Source organism: Crotalus tigris, unplaced genomic scaffold, assembly GCF_016545835.1.
Source record: "Crotalus tigris isolate CLP2741 ecotype Arizona unplaced genomic scaffold, ASM1654583v1 scf7180000017633.3093840, whole genome shotgun sequence".
In the NCBI taxonomy this organism is placed as follows: domain Eukaryota; kingdom Metazoa; phylum Chordata; class Lepidosauria; order Squamata; family Viperidae; genus Crotalus; species Crotalus tigris.
The window spans coordinates 2,721,652-2,743,383 of record NW_024096527.1 but is presented as its reverse complement, the minus strand read 5'-3'; the positions used below and the strand labels follow the sequence as shown (position 1 = coordinate 2,743,383).

General features: G+C 38.8%; 1 protein-coding gene across 20 annotated transcripts in view; it reads left to right on the top strand.

Moving 5' to 3' along the window:
* UNC13A (unc-13 homolog A) overlaps positions 1-21,732 on the top strand; it is a 124,761-nt gene that overhangs the window by 22,638 nt on the left and 80,391 nt on the right. For 15 of the 20 annotated variants that reach the window (XR_005555702.1, XM_039334777.1, XM_039334768.1 and 12 more), the window contains exons 2-9: positions 2,817-2,846; positions 7,979-8,078; positions 9,361-9,478; positions 10,159-10,282; positions 12,399-12,472; positions 13,905-13,944; positions 17,135-17,170; positions 20,378-20,588. Coding sequence is in view for 19 of the 20 variants with exons in the window: in XM_039334777.1 (XP_039190711.1) it covers positions 2,817-2,846; positions 7,979-8,078; positions 9,361-9,478; positions 10,159-10,282; positions 12,399-12,472; positions 13,905-13,944; positions 17,135-17,170; positions 20,378-20,588 (733 nt within the window). In the remaining variant the exon portion in view is untranslated. Of the gene's footprint in view, positions 1-2,816; positions 2,847-7,219; positions 7,323-7,978; positions 8,079-9,360; positions 9,479-10,158; positions 10,283-12,398; positions 12,473-13,904; positions 13,945-17,134; positions 17,171-20,377; positions 20,589-21,732 lie in introns of those variants that run through there. The other 5 variants (XM_039334770.1, XM_039334769.1, XM_039334783.1 and 2 more) reach the window with 5 other exon arrangements.

Sequence of the window (21,732 nt, the reverse complement as noted above, 5' to 3'; positions counted from 1 at the left end):
TGTTGTCTTTTAATATGTGTTTCTTGGAGATAAATTATATCCATTTTTAATTTTTGTAATCATGTAATAAAAAAATTCTTTTTGCAGGGGAGTTCAATCCATTTATATTCATTGAGAGAATCCCATTTTCCTTCTCTATCTTCTTCAGTTATATTTAGGTTTTATTCTCCTAGTTGTTTTTATCTGTCTCTATTTTCTTGCTTTTGCCCCTTCATCTATGTTTGTGTTTTCTGTTTTTATTTCTTCCCTTGGTTTGGCTGCTCCTCTTCCTGTTTTTTCGCTTCTCTCTCTGCACAAAATTCCGGACTTTCCCCTTCCAAAAAAGCTCTGCAACTCTCATACAACTCTATTGCCTTGAGTACAGAGTCCAATTTGTATCTTTTCATGTCCCAATTAATTAAAATCCCTTCCAGAATCAGCCATCTAAAATTCACTCCTTTTTCAATTAGTTTTCTGGTCAGGAATTGGTATTCTCTTCATAAATCTCTTATTCTCCTGGGGAGCTGCTTCAACACTAAAATTTTCTTTTCTTTGTAACACAGAGGATCATCTCTCGCTCTTCTCAATATCTCATCTCTTATAGATCTTTTGACGAATCTAACATGTACTTCTCTAGGGACTTTATTTCTCCTTGCATAGCTTGAATTGACTTGAAATATTTGGTCTATCTCTCCTTCCATTTCCTGTTTCCCAATTTTCAGTGCTTCAGCCAATAGCTATGGTCATCAGGTCTGCAAGGTACTCTTCCTTGTCTTCCGTTATATTTTGAAATCTTAAAAAATAAGATGCCTTTTCCATTTCCAAAACTGCCTTTGAATCCTCCAATTCTCTATTTGCCTGCATCAGCCTCTGATTTTCATCTTTTATTTCTTCCATCTTCTGATCAGTCTCTACTGACTTGTTTTCTAGTTTCTGAATTCTTTGTTCATTCTTTGTAATCATCTGTTGGAAATTTATGTTATGAATTTCTTGATTCATTTTATCAAAGTTGTCTTTTGTCTCCTCATGATTTTTCCTTGTATCTTCTTTGTGAGAGGAGATTGCCTCTTGGATTGCTTGTAATGCCACTTGCATCTCCTTCTGAAAATTGTTAGATTTTTCTTGTTGAAGCATTGATTCGATTGATCTCTGATACACAGTGCTTGCAGAAGTGGAGGATGGGGCTGAGGGTGTTTTCTTGCCAGTTTTAGTTAAATTTGGAACACTCATTTTTGTTTCCACCCCCCAAATCTTTTATCAGCTCTAATACTTTTCCCAAATGCCTGCCTTAAACAAAACCATTAATCTTATATTCACATACCACAATATCATTTAAATTTGTCTTAAATAACTCTTATAGTTCTTGTCTATAGTCTCTGTAATCCAATACACTGCCCAAAAGAAAAGGGAGCACAAAGAAAAAAGATTTGTAATCCACTTCTGTTTGTGAGGCTCACTTCCAGAGCAGTTGTCCAAAATCCAGGGTTATCGCTCAGTCAGAATTTATAATCTGCAAGGTCCTATTCAAAATTAATAGTCCATAGGGCCTTTTCCAAGGGAAATCACCAACAGTTGAGCTTCCACTGTCCTTAAATAGTTCTGAGGTTAAAAATCTATAATCCAATAGGCTCCCCAGGCAACAAGAAGAAAAAGAATAAAAAGAGGAAAAAAATGGGGAGAGGAAAAAAGTTTATAATCCACTTCTATCTTCCAATACCAACTCTAACCAATTATCCTAAAATCCAGAGTTGACAATCTGCCAAGGTTATAATCCAAAATGTTTTACTGTTGATAGCTCCTTACCATTCACTCTGTCTCTGAATGGTTTGTAAAATTACAGATAAAGCAGTATTTGTAATTCAAAGAAGCCAGATGGCTTCAACACAGTTTGTAATTTTAATTGTAATCCATCCTGCAGAAAAGACAGCCCAAGAAGTTTTTCTCTTTTTCCAGCTGCAATCTCCAAAGCTATGAAGTTCAGAGACATCAAGGGATTTAGTCTGTTAGTCTGTTTAGTTTTGAGCTTCAGGCCAAGTTCCCTCACTCCAGACAAAATATAAACAGAACTTAGTGTAGATCTCTCTCTTTTTTGCCACTAGATGTCATTAGGTATCCGTTTTGTAATTTTCCAGGCAGGCTTTTTTTTATAAGATTTTACTCCAATACTTTCCAAGGAAGGTAAACTTTTTTCTCTCTGTTGTGTCCAAATTAATTTTATAGTCTTCTCTATTTTCCCCCAAGAAAGCATAAACTGCTGCTTTTATTTTGGGAGAAGGGGTAAAAAAAGGAAAAACCCCTCCCTTTAGTTCTGGGAGTTTTCTTGCTTTCAGGTCGCTTTTTTCCAAGAACAGGTTTTGAAATCATAGAGGAAAGAAAATAATTTCACTCAGATTCAAACATGTTGCTCACGCTTGTTAGATGCCGCTTTTTTCTCTGGAGATCAGCAGCTTCTGACTGGCTGCATGGGTGCGGCCAGTCTTTCTCCTGTTGGTTCTGAGGGCTTCCTTGGATCACGTGGGTTGACCATCCTCTTCCCATGATCTACAAAGGTCCCGTCTTGCTTTGTCGCCTCTCCAGGATGACTTCAGGCCCCTTTTGGGGCCCCAGCAGGAAAAAATCGGGCACAGGAGGCAGAGCCCTGCTTTCCTGCGTCTATCTTACTGCGACATCAAAGCCGGACAGTCACTAATGCAATTCTTTTTAACCACAATGGAATTCATGGTATGGTTTGCATGACATCCTAGACCTAGCCTTGGAGGTTATGCAAATCAGGCTGTGCAGATTTTATTCATTTGGGGCTGAGCACTAACTGCTTTCTTTTCTCTTTATTCTTCCAGTCAAGAAAGCCAAGTTTGATGGCCCACAAGGTGAGTTCCCACCTTTTCTCCTTTTTCTTTTTTTCTTTTTTTTATCCCTTAATTCTTTTTTCTATTGAAAATTTTTATTTTTTAAAACATACAATCATTTATAAAAATACAATAAAATTTTAAAATAGAGAAACCCCCCCCCTTACCCTCCCTCCCACCCCCACCCCCCCTCCCTTCACTTCCCAGAGCAGAATACAGGGTTAAGAAAAAAAAAGAAAAAAAAATTATAATAATTTAAAAAAAAGAAAAAAAGAGAAAGAAAAAAAATATCATAATTAACCTTTAACTCCATAACTTATAAAACAATTCTCTATAATATTTGATATTTATTCATAAAATAAATAAAACTTTTTAATTCCATATTTTTTCTGAATATAATCTATCCACCTTCCCCATACAGTAATATATCTTTCTTGTGTATGATCCTTTAAATAAGCAGAAATTTTTGCCATTTCTGCAAAACTAGATACTTTAAATATCCATTCTTCTAAAGTAGGCAAAGAATCTTTCTTCCAATATAGACCTACTAGTAACCTTGCTGCAGTTAATAAATTCAACATCAAAGTAGTTTCTTTTTCATTTAAGTCAACAAAAATACCAAGTAAAAATAGTTGAGGAGTAAACTTTATCTTCTTTCTAAAAATCTTTTGAATGTTCCACCAAATCATAATCCAAAAAGCCTTTACTTTTTTACAATTCCACCAAATATGAAAGTATGTCGCATCATTATTGCCACATCTCCAACATTTGGGCTGTATGTTGGAATACATACAAGATAATTTTTTAGGATCTAAATGCCATCTATAAAACATTTTATAAAAATTTTCTCTCAAATTTTGAGCTTGTGTAAATTTAACATTTCTTATCCAAATTATCTCCCATAAATCCAATGAGATCGGCTCCTGTATATTCTGAGCCCATTTAATCATACAATCTTTAACCAATTCTGTTTCCGAATCTAACTCTAATAAAACATTATATATTCTTTTTATATGAGCCGGACCTTGGTTTTTAATCTGAATAACCAATTGTCTATCTTCTAGTGTTATTCCCTCTTTCTTGTCTACAGTCCATCTATCCATTATTTGTAAATATTGAAACCATGACTGTAGAATATTTTGCTGCCTTAATACATCTAGGGATTTCAAATGCCAATTCGAACCAGAACAAATTAACAATTCTTTATATGAAATTTTATCAAAATTTGTCCCCTTAGAGGTTCCCTCAATTGCATGTCTGGGAATCCCCCAGATAGGTATTTTATAATTTAATCTATAATAATACTTCTTCCAAACACGAAGTAAGGCATTCCTCAAAATATGTGATTTAAAAGTCCGATCAACTTTCTTATTAAAAATTAAATATGCATGCCAACCATATATTAAATCCCAACCTTCCAAAAAAAGAATATCCATATTTGTTAAATTAAGCCAATCACTTAACCAAGTTAGGGCGGCTGCATCATAATATAATTTCAAATTGGGTGCCTTAAGTCCCCCTCTTTCTCGAGCATCCTGTAATATCTTAAATTTAACCCTTGGTTTCTTCCCGGCCCATATAAAATTATTGATACCCTTTTGCCATTCCTCCAAATTTGCCTCTTTTTTAAGAATAGGTATCATCTGAAACAAAAAAAGAAACTTTGGTAGAACATTCATTTTTACAGCTGAAATTCTCCCCAACAATGACAATTGCAATTTTTTCCAATCTATTAAATCCTTTTGGACTTTTGCCCATAGTGGTTCATAATTGTTCTTGTACAATTTTCCATTTGAAGCAGTTAGATATACTCCCAAGTATTTAACCTTTTTTACCATCTGAAAACCTGTGGCTTTAATCAAACTTTCCCTTTCTTTAACTGACATATTCTTAGATAATATCTTAGTCTTATAATTATTAACTTTAAAACCAGAAACATTCCCATACTGTGTTATAAGTTCTAATAAACCATCAATCGCCTGATTCGGCTGTTCCAAAATTAAAACCAAATCATCCGCAAATGCCCGCAATTTATACTCATTCTTCCTTATCTTTACACCCTTAACTAACTTCGATTCCCGAATCTGAATCAATAAAATTTCCAATGTTAAAACAAATAATTTATTTCCCCTTTTTCTATGGGGAAATAAATATAAATTGGGGTTCCAAGTAAAGCTACTTCCCACTTAAGAGTGTCCAAACAATAAAATATTTAATATCCAATATCTAAGGAGCTGCCACAAAGAAAAGGAAGTCAGCCTATCCTCCAAAGCACCTGAAGGCAGAACAAGAAGCAATGGATGGAAACTAATCAAGGAGAGAACCAACCTAGAACGAAGGAGAAATTTCCTGACAGTTAGAACAATAAATCAGTGGAACAATTTGCTTCCAGAGGTTGTGGGTACTCCAACACTGGAGGTTTTTAAGAAGAGACTAGACATCCATTTGTCTGAAATGGTATAGTGTTTCCTGCCAGAGCAGGGGGTTGGACTAGAAGACCTCCAAGGTCCCTTCCAACTTCATATTCTATTAATTATGCAATGTGTTTATTATACAAGTAGTCCTTGACTTACAGTCACAATAGGGACCAGAATTTCTGTTGCTAGGGTGGTTGTTAAGTGAGTCACTCCTGATTTTACAACCTTTATTGATATGGTTGTTAGGCAAATCAGTGCTGTTGCTAAGTGAACATGCAGTTATTAAGCAAACCCAGCTTCCTGCCTTGATTCTGCTTGTCAGAAGCCAGCTGGGAAGGTTGCAAATGGCAATCATATGACCTGGGCTGTTGCAACTGTTGTAAATGCATGCCTGTTGTAAATACCTGCCTGTTGCCAAGTGCCCAAATTTTAATCACATGATTGTGGGGATGCTATGATGGCCTTATGTGTGAGGACCCGTCATTCAGTTCCATTACAACTTCAAATGGCCACTAAACAAATGATCTACCTGCATCTATAATTCCCCTATTATCTCAGGGTAGCAAATGGGATAGAAATGATCCTGCAGTCTGGTTGATATGCCATACAATATCATGTAGAATCTCTTCAAAACGTAATGGCAAATTAATAGCATGCGGCATTTATGGTGCACAAAGCATTCTTCTAAACACAGAATTTTAAATGTGGGAGAGATAGGAGGTGTTTGAATGATCAAATTTTTTGACATTTTTCTGAAACAATTGCTAGTTTCAGTACAGGCATGTGTTTAAGACCATTAATTGTCTGTGGATGGGCAGATTGCTACACAATTGAAATTTAAACATTAACAGTGTGTGCTTGCCCTTAGTTTCATTCCACCATTCTTGTGCACTGAAATAACTTCAGAGCACGAAACCAGGTTACATATTAATGTCCTGCCCGCACATTTCTTATCCTCAAGAGAGCTCAGTAGTCACAATTCTAGCAACATCTCAGTAATAATCCCTTCATTTGTAGACCCTTTTGTTAACTGTCTTCATGGAATCTTATTTCTGCATGACCTACTTAATCATATATGAGCAGTCAGCCAAAGAACCATAAAATAGGTGGGAGAATATCTCTAATATTGAGAAGAAATAGCTAAAATGGTTAGAGAAAGAAAACAAAACTTTTAGAAAGCAGCTTTTACCTTGGATTTTGGAGCAAACCCAGCAAAGGGATTAACCAGATTAAATACAACCAGCCAGTCCTTGAAAACTCAAGGAATTATTACTGAGATGTTGCTAGAAGTGTGGCTTCTGAGCACTCCTGAGGATAAGAAATGGGTGGGCAGGACATTAGTATGTAACCTGGGTATGTTCTGAAGTTATTTCAATGTACAAGACAGCAGAAAAATATATCTGCATAAAATCTGATATGCTGACAACCAAGACCTAATTTGTCTGAGTAATAAGATGTGGAAATAGTGCTATCCTTAATTTTGAAGTAAAACCAATCAAGGAATGCAATTAGTGGATTCCTCTGACTTAGAGACTCTTTTTACTGAACATCATGTGCCAGTAGGAAATCAACTCTTAACTTCTGGTGGAGGGGGCTGAACAAGTTATTGGTGGGTGCTTGGAATGGCAGGTTTTAGCCACCTGCTAAGTCGCCTAGAACACAACCTATTAGCTATCACAATTCTTATGACATGATAGACTATTTCTGAACACAGGTCTAGGGCACTTTTGAAAAAGTGTTAAACTCATGTCCAAAAGTAGCCCAAACATTGAAGCACAAAATAGCATGACTTTTGCAGGCATGGAAGAAGGGTGAAAGGTGAAGCAAGAGAGAATTACTGACAATGAGCATCTTCTGAGTTTTGACCTCGGTGACTACTATTCCAATGGAATGGCAGGCCTGACAGTGAATAGCTATGGCTAGCAACATCCAACTGGAAATAGCCTCTGAAGGAGACAAACTGGCACACACAAACCCAGAATAATAAAAATAATAAAAATGTACAGCCTTGAGAAGCAGATGACAAATACTCATTGGTGACAGAACCAGAACATAGAGCTATGTAGTACAGACCAACGAGGTGAGAAAAAGCTAAGTAGGGAAGTGGGTATTTCAGTACTGCATTTTTATTTGTTAGATTATGCTAAAGAATTTATATTAAATTTATATCATTTAGAAAAAAAAAAGTATGGAAAAGTTGGAATAACACCTGGGTTATGCAGAGGAGTTACATGGAAAAAGATAAGGACTAAAAAAGAAAAATATTTTTTTCACAAGATCCTTTTTCCACAAGATAGATGCCCCTAATTGGGATTAGTTTTTGAACAAAATAGATGCCAAATTTGGGTTAGATATAGTCATAGAGAATAATGCCATCAAAATCATTATTAAATATTCATTCCATGATCAGGTATCTTAGTAGTAGACACTGAGGAACATGAGTGGGGAAGTGCTCTTGGTTTGTAGTTATGATCCCCTTGTGGTCTTCACATCAAGCATCTAGTTGGTCATTTTAGGAAGTACACTTTGAAATGCTGTGATTTAAAGGGAAAAGGGGAGAGTAAAAGAGAGGAAGTACTCAGAATTCATAAGCATTTTGAAAACCAGCTGCTGAATGGGGACAGTGTAATATTCTGATAAAATGTGCTAAACCAGAATCTTCCATGTGCTTTCCCCCAATGCTGTTAATTGTGACATCCCATTTATATTCTCTATGTTTTGCTTTCTCTCTGGTAGAAAAATTCAACACATACGTGACCCTCAAAGTTCAGAATGTAAAGAGCACAACAATTGCAGTGCGAGGGAATCTTCCTTGCTGGGAACAAGATTTCATGTTGTAAGTTGGGATGGGAAATGTTTTCACCTTCCCAAATCTTGGTGGTGGGGTAAATGCTGACAATGATGTGAAATTGCTGTGTAAGCTACTAATATATGCCATTTACAGAATTTGTTTGTTCAACTTTATTACAAAATTCAGTTATATTGAGTGCTTGCACATTTAAAATGAACATTTAATTGAATCTAGGATTAAATCCACTTAATTTAGGCTAATTAGGTCTGGTACTAGAAATGTTGTACTAGTGGGCTTGGTGTTAAATGGATACGCTTATTTAAAATGAAACCAAGGTGTGCCAAAGGACACTATTTATGTAAGTAAATTATTTTTAAACAGTCAGCCATATTTGGGACAAAGCTTTTGAAGATGATGTATAATAATAATAATAAAATTATAAAAAACCTCATTTTTAAGGTTTCAGTTTGTGCAGAGCTAAGGTTTGTTACTTCACCAGCAATAATAGTTATTTTTTAGCTGTGCTTGTGATAAAAGCTCTTATGCAAAATTTCAGTCCCTGCTTGTGCAGGGTGTTGGACTAGAAGACTTCCAAGCTACCTTCCAGCTCCATTATTCTGTTATTCTCTTATATCAAGACAGCATACCTCAAAATCATAGTTATTCTTGAGAAAGCCCTATTCCCAAGGTTCAACCAAACTAATCAATCTCAGAATCTACCAGCAGGATCAGTAATTCCTCCAGTAATCTGAGTGTCCAAGATATGGATGGCTAAGTCTGTGCAATCCTTTGGATTTAATTTTGAAAAAGGCAGTTGGGTTCAGGACAACAGCTTGCTGCAAAGCAGCCTCATCTTTTCTTGGAATCAAGTAGCAGCTGTAAAGGCCAGCCATGCAATCCAGGGAAAAGATATGGCTGTGTTAAGGAGCAGTAGATCTGTGCCACATTTGTGCTGATGACTTTTGGGAGCTAAATCCAAAGCGATGTTCTGTGAATGTTAAGAGCCAAGTTCATCAGTTTGAATTTCAGTTCTTTCATTATCATCAATGACAGTTTGGTTAAGGAAATGCTTGTTCTAGTTAGACCAGGGTTCTCCAAAGTGGTCAATATCAACCCCCAAAGGTCAATGAAAGTAGTCAATGTGATGATGATTAACTATTTGTTGATGAACAATCTGAAATTTCATGAGCGGGTTGATCAGTGGAAGAGTTTGGGAACACCTGAGTTAGAATCAGGGTGGGAGGCATGGTGGAAATGGAGTGGGTAGATATCAGCTTTGGGGAAAGTCGCTCTAGCCTAGTCTAACAGATATATCTCCCTCTTGCAGTGAGATTAATCGACTAGACCTCGGTTTGACAGTGGAAGTGTGGAACAAGGGTCTTATCTGGGACACCATGGTGGGCACGGTTTGGATCCCCTTAAGCACAATCCGCCAATCAAACGAGGTACGTATACAGCCAAATCTCTGGAGATCTTCTTGCTTTTTGAGTAAATTTGATTCCCCTCCTCAACAGAAAGTGTTTGGATTTTATAGAAAAGCTAACAATACAATGATAGCAAAGAACTTTCTTCCTGTTCAGGCTTCCTCAACCTTGTGCCTTCTAGATGTGGGGGGTTGTAGTTTCCAGAATCTTTTTTTGACTATTTTTTTACCCTCATCTTGGAAAAAAGAATTGCCAAGCAGGTTAAAATACAGAACAGTGCTGTCCCAACTGATCTAGGAAGTATGTGAATCTTCTTCATAAGGAAAAATAAAGGCATTTGTTGAGGAAACAAAGTCAGTTGGGTAGCCCTTCCTTCCTTCCTTCCTTCCTTCCTTCCTTCCTTCCTTCCTTCCTTCCTTCCTTCCTTCCTTCCTTCCTTCCTTCCCCTCCCCTCCCCTCCCCTCCCTTTTCTTTCCTGCAATTGCTAGGCTACCAGGAAGGAGAAGAATATCAGTGTTTGAGAGACATGATGGTTTCATGTTACTTCCAGTATTTATTTGATGGGCCAAATATGGTTGAAGGGGAAAGAAGCAAAGATGCTACTGTACCCTTCTCAGAAACATAGCAAGCATGTTGGACAGGAAGATGCAAGATTAGACTGATCAAAGCACAATTTGTCTCTTTCCTTCTTCTTCCCCTAGGATGGCCCAGGAGAGTGGCTGACTCTTGATTTTCATGTCATCATGATAGATAATGAGATCTCTGGGACCAAAGACCCCACTTTCCATCGTATCCTCTTGGACACCCGCTTTGAACTCCCACTCGGTAGGATATGTTACAAGCAGTGGGTGTCTGTTTGTGACAGAATACAATTTTTTCCTGCCTTATAAAAAATAAGTTTTTTAAAGCACATTTATAAATCTATATACCTTATATATTTCAGATAAGGTGAGAATTTTAGGTGCCAAAATATACCCCCAAATTAGGTTGACTTGTCTACAATTAGTGCATTTTTCACAATATTTTAATTAAAAATTAAAGGGTCAGTTTATCTATGGATAGGATTATCTGAGATGTAGTATTCAGCTTGCAAACATCTGCTTTTCCTGTTGCAGAATTTTGGATGCAGAAGAAATATGTATTACCGTATTTTCCGGCGTATAAGATGACTGGGCATATAAGACGACCCCCAACTTTTCCAGTTAAAATATAGAATTTGGGCTATACTCACCGTATAAGACTACCGTATTTTCTGGCATATAAGACGACCCCTGACTTTTGAGAAGATTTTGATGGTTTAGAAAGTCGTCTTATACACCGGAAAATACGGTATATCAATGCAATTTCTGATTTTTTTGGTATTGATTGTTGCCTCAAAGGTCTCCTGATTCTTAGTTCATCACTAATAGCACGGGAGGCAGCCAAGCTCACCCATACTTCTTTGGGCACATATAGCTTGTTTGTCCCTCCTGGCTTTTTAAAAAAATAATAAGAAATTGGAATGCTGTAGAATAATCTTTTTTTTTCCAAAAATGAGCCCCACCCATTTTGTGAGAAAAAGAATGTTGGGTGCCTGGAAAAGAGCAAAGATGAGTGGGTGCAATTACATGGATATCTCCATGCAGTGTTTTGGGCAACAGTATTGGAAAAAGCTTATAGTTTTGGGCAATAGTAGTGGAAAAAAGTTTATAGTTGGGATGTATTTGAACTTAAACAGGTAGTCCTTGACTTACAACCACAATCGAGCCGAAAATTTCTGTTGCTAAGTGAGGCAGTTTTAAATGAGTTTTGCCCCATTTTATGGCCTTTTTTGTCACATTTGTTAAGTGAATCACTGCAGTTCAGTTAGTAACACAGTTGTTAAGTGAATCCTCTTTGACTTTACTTATCAGAAAAAGGTCACAAAAGTTGATCACATGATCCCAGGACACTGTAACCATCATATATATAAGCCAGTTGCCAAGTGTCTGACTTTTGATCATGTGACCATGTGAATGCTGATGTGAACATAAGTATAAAAAAACGATCATAAGTCACATTTATCAGTGCCATTGTAACTTTGAATGGTCACTAAACAAAAGGTTATAAGTTGAGGACTACCTTTATTTATTTATTTATTTATTTATTTATTTATTTATTTATTCAAGTGATTCTGTGTAGTGAACAAAGCTAAAATAAAATAAAAACAATTATAAACATTACAAAAGTTGAATTACACAGTAGCTGAGCAACATCACCCAAATCACTAGTATAACCATGAACCAGGTCCTTGTTAAACCATCAGAGCCCCAGGCCCAGGGATAGAGCTGATTCTTAGCCACCATCCTGTTCTCCAGAGGTGGGTGCTACAGCAGAAAAAAATGTCTTCTAGACCATGCCAACCATCTTTCTTTGGTTGATGGTGTAACAAGGACATGCCCATCCTGCCTGATGGGATGAGACAAGTAGACCTGACATCCTACCAGGGCAAGAATTGTAACAGAGGGAACAGGCAGCATCCTGGAAACTCTGCAGTTTGTAACTAATGATATTCTGCCTAGCAGCCATTTTGGGATAGGCCTGTTCCCATCAGGAGCCTTTTTAGAAAACACCCACAGGGCATTCTCCAAATTCAAAGTGTTTACACCCAGCAGTAAAAGATTGGGGGGTATGATACTGACTCTCCACATATACAAATCCAGTTACTTTTTTCCCCTCAAGAGCATTTGCAGCAGGCTGGGTCAAAAAAAAAAAAAAAAAGTCAAGGGTGGCTTTGCTCACCCAGGCACTGTCGCCATCTTGTCTTTTTTTTAATCTCACTAATGGGACTGTATTTAAAAATGCGATCTCATAAATGTGGCCTAATATTAGGTGGCTCTAAAAAAATAAGTTAGACCATTTGATTGTGCTAAGAGGGCTCTGTTAACCTGAAAAATATCCCCCTTTTTTCCACTTCTTGCAGATATTCCTGAAGAAGAGGCACGGTATTGGGTCAAGGAGCTGGAGCGGCTGAATGCTATGCGAGACCAAGATGATGTAAGTATGCGTGAATGAGTGGATGGGTATTTCTGAGAATTTGAAAAGTGCATCAGCTGTTCTATTTTTGCCTCTAAAAATCGTCACACTTTAATTTCTGCCTGAAGTCGATTGGTGCATGCAAACATTTCTTTTCCCTTGTAACAGCATAAAATGGTATCCTGGATTGATTCACAGGATTGAGGGTGTTGTGCTCATTTCTGGGTTGATTCCAACTGGTGGTGATTGGGGAGGAGAGATCCTGCCCCCCACGACTGGTAGTCCTCCACTTATAACATTCATTTAGTGACCGTTCAAAGTTATAACAGCACTGAAAAAAATGACTTATGGCTGATCCTCACATTTACGACCTTTGCTGCATCCCCAGGTTCATATGATCAAAATTCAGATGCTTGGCAATTGGCTTGTATTTATGATGGTTGCAACATCCTGGTGTCACGTGATTGCCATTTATGACTTCCCAGTCAGCTTCTGATAAGCAAAGTCTGGGGGGGGGGACTGGATTCACTTAATAACTGTGTGGTTCATTTAACAACTGCAGTGATTCATTTAACGGCCATGGGAAAAAAGGTTGTAAAATCTGGTGTGCTCACTTAATAACTGTCTTTACATATTAACAGAAATTCTGGTCTCAGCTGTGGTTATAAGTTGAGGACTACTTATATGGGATGCCACACAGATTGGTGCTCTCTTCCCTCCTATTTAACATCGACATGAGACCCTTGGTGATGCCATGGGGACCCAACTGTTTATCTCTGCTCCTGGTGAATTAAGAGATGCTGTGAATGTCCTATCTCAGTATATGGAGACTGTGAGGGTCTGGATAAGCTTCAGCTGAACCCTGGCAAGACCAAGTGGTTTTGGGCTTTAGGGCCCTTTGATACCTCTAGAATGGGGTATCAAACTCGCAACATCACGTGACGTGTCGTGATGTATCGCGACTTTTTTTTGCCATTGCCAGCAATGGGGTGAATGTGGTTTCGCTATGATGCATCTGGCTGGTGGGCCGCCAGTTTGACACCCCTGTCCTAGAATTATACCATCTCTGGTGCTGGGTGAGGCTGCACTGCCCCAAGCAGACCCCCTGCACAATCTGTGGATCCTCCTGGATTCATGATTCCTGCTCAAAGAGCAGGTGGAAGTTGTGTCTAGGAGGGCCTTTGCACAACTTTATATTGTGCACCAGACATGTGCTGTTCCTGGTGAAGTCCAAAATAGAATCAAGTGCCTTGGCTCTCATTGTCAAAAATTCTCTTTCCAAATGAAGTGCTTTTTATTTAACTATTTTCCTCTCCATCTTCCCACATCTGTCACTGGTTTCAGCTCTTGCTTTGGAGCTCCCAAATCAGAGGGGTTTGAGAAAAAGGATGTCAATGCTTCTCAGACAGATCCTAATCTTTGTGCTTTTTTCTTCTCCTCTTCATCCTGGGAGAAGCAGGAGAAACCGCTTCCAGTCCCCGGCTCACAGTGCTGTAAGTGTTTCTTTGATTTGGGGAGGTTGGGTGTATGAAATTTCCTAATGTCTGTTGCAAATTAGGGTTGGCATATGAAATGTTTCCTTCACATTTTTCCGAGCAAGATGAATTCCCCCCTCCTTTTTTGGGTGGAGTGTTTGGAAACCAATATTTCATTCCAAGATTAATGAGGGTTTGGCCCAAGACAGAGCTGTTTACAGTTTGGTCAATGAAAGCTTCATCCTTTCTTCCTATCCCTTCCCTCTGTGTCTTCCTAATACCATTTCTTCCTTATGTCTTCCTACCCTTATAAGTCTCAGAAGATCTGTTGGGTGATGGGTGCATGGCCCCAGATGCTGGGGATTGAAAGGTAAAAGGGATTTCCAGAGACCATTTAAGGAAAAACAACCCATTTAACTCCATCCTGGAAAACAGCCTATTCTCTTAGTTAGAAAAAGAGTTCTAATGGAACCTTTGAACTGCTTACAACACAACTCAAGAATATAAGGAAAGCCAATATGAACCAGACTAGACTATAGAACAGTGTTTCCCAAACTTGACAATTTTAAGGCATGTGGACTTCAACTCCCAGAATTCCACAGCCAGCATTGCTGGCTGTGGAATTCTGGGAGTTGAAGTCCACATGCCTTAAAATTGTCAAGTTTGGGAAACACTGCTATAGAAGAACTCTGCTAGATCAAATGTAAATAGCTCATCAAACAAGCACTTGAGAGTTGATAGCCAGATACCCTCATGGGAAGCCCACAGGCAGGGTGGAAACAGATTAATCTTGCTAGTAATATATTGGTGCAGGTTTTCACAGCCAGTTGGACAGTGTTGAACCTCAGGGTTTAGTGTCCGTAATCTAGACAACCTACTTCCTTTCATTGACACCTGTGGCTTGTATATTCATAGGCAGTGTAGTCCATTATACAGACTACACACATCTGAGCAGAAAGCGATATAGCCAGATGTTCTGACTTCTGATTGGCTTTCAGTTGAGTTAGTTTCAAATTGGTGCAAGTTGGTGAGAACTCTGATTGGTTCTTTGTTGGACCAGTTAGGATTGGACACAGAATCCAAAGATTCCAGCCACAGTTGTCAGCAAAATATCAAGAAATCTGTTCTCTAGAGTCTAGCCCATAGTCACTAAAGCCCAACAATCTTTCTAATCCTCAGCTTTTAATCAGGAGAGGTGAACTGCTCTTGTATATTGAGACTGCATTATATATTATGATTAATAGCTATTGGAAGATGTACTATCCATAATATATAAACAGATGTGAACTCAACCCCTATTGATCAGGCTAAGGAGCCATCTTGCTTCTATTATTAATACTGAATAAGCTGTCCCCCAAAATCTTACTCCTCAGTGCCTGAATCCCACAATTTATTCCTTCTTCACTTTTTGTAAGTAGGTTGTAAACCAACAGGATGTAATTTCATTTCATTTCTGTTACATCTTTCTTGCAATAAACTCAGATCCACTCAGTCAGGGATCCTATTATTCATAAATGAGCTTTTAAAGCACAATATAGACTGTGAAATTGATTTTTCAGTGACATCACTGAGACATGTGAGAACAAAGTGTGTTTTAAAGAAGCACACACCGTTATCTTCTTGACAAATTTCCATAGTTCTACTTTAAAATTACTTTAAAAGGTTAGCTAACCAGGTAGCCTTTTTATAAATACTGCTCCTTTCAGGCGTATCTCAAGGATGCCTGCCTCTCCAATAATATGGGGCAAGAAATTCTGATGAGCAGACAAAGATTAGGATAGAGTCCCACCCCTCTGGAGCACACTGAAAAGGGAGGTTCTTGTACTTTGTTGACCACCTCTGTAGATAATGCTGGTTACAAATGCTATTAGAATTTCCAGCAGCCATCTTGATTTTTTTTTTTTACTGCCCATCCTGAAAATGCTCTGCTTCCTCTTCTATTTGTGTGCCCTATTTTATTTTAAAGCTTTCGCAAGCTACTAGCGCTCTTCATCTCTTACAAGTTGCATGCATTTCTTACCAGAGTTCTTAAGAGGGCAGATAATATCACATAGTTGAAGACAGAGGTGAGTGAGAAATCGGTCAGAATCTATTGGTATATCTCTTGGGAATATGTGGTAGACATGCTGCAAATTCCTAGATTCAAAATATGCTCAAAGATATTCTGTTCAGCTATGCTAAGTACTGTATATGCCTTTTTGGATCTGTCTATGTTTGGCAGATTTTAAATTCTGCTAAAGAATAAAGCAGATCCACAGATCCATTAATTCTGATGTTTTCCCATCCCAGATTCAATACATTTGGGGGAAAAAAATGAATGGAATAATTTTGGAGAGGTTGGTGCTATTAAGGCAGTGTTTTTCAATCTTGGCAACTTTAAGATGTGTGGACTTCAATTCCCAAATTTCTCAGCCAGTACCTCTTAAAGTTGCCAAGGCTGAGAAATACCGGGGTACAGGAACCTCCTTGTTCAAAAGCAAGATACTTGTAAGACTATAGCATTGTTTCTTAACCTTGGCAACTTTAAACTGGGTGGCCAGAACATTCCAAGCCACCATGCTGGCTGGGGAATTCTGGGATTGATATTTACACAGTATAAAGTTGCCAAGGTTGAGAAACACTAGATTAGAAGATAAGAATAATGTGGAAAGGCTCTTCCCTGTCTATTAAGAGCAGGCCACATCCCAGTGCCCTTTTTTAAAAAAAGAAAATGTGGCTAATAGACAAAATAAAGATAAGGTGACACCGCCAAAATGAATGAGGCAGGGAACTTTTTTGTTAATATGGTAAGATTGAAGAGTATGATTTATTAATCTTCAAAATACTTCTTTGCATACTTCTTTCTCTACTCCACCCCAATCTAGCGGCAAATCAAGTTTTTAACTTTAGTAAATCATACTCCTGAATCTGCTAATTTCATCACATTAAATAAAAACGATTCCTGAGAATTGTAGTTCTCGGCTATTTGCTATCAGAATTTGATAGCAGGGTTGCAAAAACTGGGGGTCAACACCCCACCCCAAACTGCAGATTGTCCCTGCCTGCTTTTATATGTTTGTTAGCTTCCAAAGTGCATCTGGATGTAGAATTTATACCTCCCCTTCCCTACAACCTCCCCTTCCCTCTAGGGTTGGAATGACTAAGTATATAGTATTTAGAATTGGCCTGTCTCTTAAAGGGACATGTCTTCTTGGCTTTTATTTTGTAGGCAACTGGAATTATTTTGGCTGGGGAGATCAACAAAGTAAGTATGCGATTCTGATCCTGTACTCTACCACTTCACTCTGTGGCATTCTTAAATATTTTCCTATTATTTCTACTCCAGGGGGAGGAGGTATGGGTCAAATCTAATATGGCCCACCTTTTCATCTGGAGATCAAGAGATGAAGCAGATATTTTGAGGTAGTGAGCTGGAGCAATAATGACAAGATTTTTTTTTTTTTGCATAGTTAGCAGATATTCAAATTACAGTATATACCTTTAAAGCTAGAATAGCCTCACATGCCACTTAAGATTTAGGCTCTTGAGACTTTAAATTCTATCCTCCAGAAGCCTTTGGTATTACTTACTAGACTCCAGATAAAGACAGTGAACTGGAGAAGTACTATCTAAAATTGTTTAGTGAATTCAATGCAATGATTAAATTTGAACTGGGGACTTTCTGATCCTAGGATGACATTAGTAGACTTGAGTCGTTCCTCCTCGGCAGCTTGTCTGTAGCTAAAAACTATTGGTGCCTGGAAACCAGAACTAGCTTTAGCCAACATTTTTCAAATTAGTTAATTGATTGATTAATGGCATTAATCCATTTGCTATATTAATTTGAGTCTTGTCTGATATGCAAATATATATACTCTTTAACTGTATTGGATGAACTCAGTACTTTTCCTTAACTTGTATCCACCCATTATTTTGAGGCTGCTCATTGTTTAAGAGATGTTTTGTAATGTCAAGGGATGACCACAGATAAAATGTTCTCACAGACTCTAACACAATGTTTTAATAGAAGAACAGTCCAACCATTCATTAAATGCCAGGCATCAAATGGGTGGGTATAGTTGTGTGATCTACCCTTTTTTAACTAATTGTGACGTCCACCCAAAAATACATTATTGTGTTTTGTGTACATGCTTAGTCATTCTGACAATGCCAGCTAAGTAGCACTATTTTTTTTCCAGATAAATTTATTAAAATATGTGGTCATGGTCAAACACTCTCTTTCAGATATACAGTTATATTCACATAACATATGATAAAAATGTAGGAGGTACATCTACACAACATATTAAATAGTTATTTTTAACTAATCAAGGAACTAACCTAATTAAGAAATTACCAAGGAGAAAACAGCACCCACACCAACACTGGCAAGCCAAACCTCTTTATATAACAGGGAACATACCCCACACTCACTAGCACTAGTGATGTTACCTAGCTGGGTAATGAAACATCTACAAGCACACACAGCCAAACTCAGAGAGCACTAAGGATTCCACAGTGTTACTTTTATTTGTGACTTAGGTTGTCATGCAACCTAAGTCTGCTTGGTAAGCTTATAGTTGACTGTATAATGTGAACCTAGAAAATGAATTAATTCAGAAACCAGGCTCAGAGTGTTATATGGTCAGCTGGGTTGAGATTATACCTCATAGTAGACTAAGCTAAAACAGCTTGGGACCATTGTAGCTAAGTTGTGGGAACTCGGCCTTTTTTTCAGTCATGTTTATTGAGGAGGGGGGTATAGCCATGAAAGCCAGCTGGGTGATCTTGGGCCAGTCACTCTCTCTCAACCCCACTCACCTCACAGCATTGTTGTTGTGAGAAAAATAGGGAGAAGGTATGTTGGATATGTTCACTGCCTTGAGTTATTTGTAAAAATAATAAAGATGGGATATAAATAAATAATATGAGAGGAATTTTGTTTAGTCCATTTGTGAATCCAACCAGTGAGATGGCACTTAGAGTGAAAAAGAGATGGCTTACCATAATTCTTGAGGTGGGGTTATGTTCCTGTCCACTTCCATTCCAATGTATATTGTTTGATTGAGCATGGCCAAGTTGATATCTTAGTTTGTGATCTCTATAAGGACCATATGGGACAGGTGTTACTTTGGGAGAGCACTTATTTTTTATTTTAAAAATATGCATGTTTGGCACTCTTTTAGCTTGCATTTCATTCTCCTTGGACCAATTTGAAAGCTAATCCCTTCCAATCAGGAATCACATAGGGCATAGAAGGACTGTTCAGATCTTATAGCCAATTAATTTGGCTGTAAAATAATATCACTTGGGGCAACCACTGAGAGTGGAGGAAAGTTAATTAATGAAAACATTTTCACAAGGGCTGCCCAAAATGCCAGGGAAGGTGGTTTTTCTACACTGACATCAACTTTCTTTTTTAAAAAGGTTAAAGGTTCAGCTTGTAATATATGTAAGCTTTAATTGGATTATTGATTTAGAGCAGGGGTGTCCAACCTTAGCAACTTTAAGACTTGTGGACTATGCTGGCTGGGAAATTCTGCAAGCTGAAGTCCACAAGTCTTAAAGTTGCCAAAGTTGGACACCCCTGATTTAGATCTTAAAAAGAAGGATCATTGAAGAATGATCAGGATCATTTATAGGAAACTGAAAAATCAACCAGCAGTGAGAGAAAAGTAGAGAGGAACTATGGATAGTTATGCAATGCATCATGTTCTGGCTTGCTTACAGATGTAGCAAGGTCAAGAAACAATATCTGAATGCAGAAGTAGGTTTGCATGCCAAGGAAACATTCAGCCTCCAACCTGCACCCCCAATGTACATTCCCCATGCCCTTTCTTTCTCTCTCCACTCCATCCTACTTACACCTGTGGCAAGGAAATTCATGCTATACTGTGACCTTTGTAAACAGCTTCCTGACCCACCTATTTTAAACAATCATGTGACTTTCTTTTCTTTCTTTTCTTTCTCCAAGATCATGTTCTCTGAATGTATTATAGTTTGGACTTCAACTCCCAAAATGCCCATCCAAGCTGAACATTGTGGGAGTTAAAATCCACTAGATCTGATGGGTACCAGCTTGGGGAGGCCCTTATATTGTTTCTAAATTTCTTCAACCAGCTTGTGAGATGCCTTCATACTCTATTTGTCCATTTATCGCTTTCTCTGTTCCCTACTTTTTTTTTCAGTTATCAAATATCCCTGTCCTCTGGAAACCACCAATTTTCCTGCTCTTCAACTGAGACCCTTTTCTGTTATTCTCTATCACGTCAGAACACTGCATCCTTTTGGCACTTATGCATGTGGACACTTTAAATTTCTAAATATAGATCCTTGCCAACACACACAGATGTACACACATGTGCTCCCATGTCCCTCGCATGTAAAGAATGTTCACATATCCCATTCTAATCATGAAAGTTTTGTCCATTGTGATTCTATATCATGAATGGTATTGGATCCCTTTTTACAGATGATGACCCTGACAGCACCGTGGATGACCGGGACAGTGACTACCGCAGTGAGACCAGCAACAGCATCCCACCCCCTTACTATACAACCTCCCAGCCCAATGCTTCGGTCCACCAGTACCCCATACGCCATCAACAGCGAGTATCCCGAGACTCCTATACAGATTCTATGCAGGGTTATGAGATGGACTATTCTAACCATCGGCCAATCAGGTAGAGTGGATGCAGCCTGGAACTGTTGGAAAAAGTATCTATGACTGGTAGGGAAGGGTTTCTTGTCCTTCCCCTAGAACAGTGATGGCAAACCTTTTAGAGACCGAGGGCCCAAAAACTGGCCCTGCCCTCACTCCACCTCCCTGGTCTGCCCCTGCTCTGCCCCCCCATCCCCTGCCCCGCCTGCCCACAGGACCACTCACCGCCTCCAGGGCCCGCCGCGGATCGCCCAGGTAGCCCAGCAGCGCTATGGCGGCCACACCCTCTGCCCACGCCCTGCAGCATCAACTGCATGATGGGGTGTGAGGGCAGAATCTTGTCTATGCTGCCTGGCTGCCATGTCCTTGACTGCGCTGCTCCATGTGTGGGCCACACTCGGGGGTGACTCTCCTTCAGGGGGGCTGCTGGAGAGGAGGGGGTCATGGGGGGAGGCAAAGCTGGGGCAATGACACGTATGCCCACAGAAAGGGCTCCAAGTGCCACCTCTGGCACCCGTGCCATAGGTTCGCCTCTACTGCTCTAAAAGGTTATAAAATGGGAAAAGAGCATGATATGTCATGGTAGACATAAAGCAACAGACCATCAAGTCCAACCTTCTGTCTCAAACACAGTACACCCGACATATGTTCATACAGGTAGTTCACAACTTACAACCACAATTGGGACTGGAAAGTGTCACATGACCGCAGCCAATTTTCACAGCCCTTTTAGCCACGACCATTAAATGAGACATCATGTGATCATGACCCGCAATTTCCCCCTGTTGGACATCTTACTGACTTTGCTTGTCAGAAGCCAGTTGGAAAGGTTTACAAATGGCGATCATCCTAAATACCTTCCCGTTCCCAAGTGCCCGAATTACAATCAGGTGACCACAGGGACACTGCAATGGTTAGAAGTATGAGGACCAATTATAAGTCACATTCTTCAGTGCCATTGTAAGTTCAAATGATCTCTAAACAAATGGTTGTAAGTTAAGGACTACCTGTAACAAACATAAAAAAATAGTTCCTTTGCTCTTGATCTCTGCCTCTGGTTTACTGAGAGGTATATAGCAGAGTACAAAAGTTCCATTTCCATCTGTCCTTGGTAATAGCCCCAATACTCAAGGTCTTTTGACAGCTCCCATTGAATTGGGGAGGCA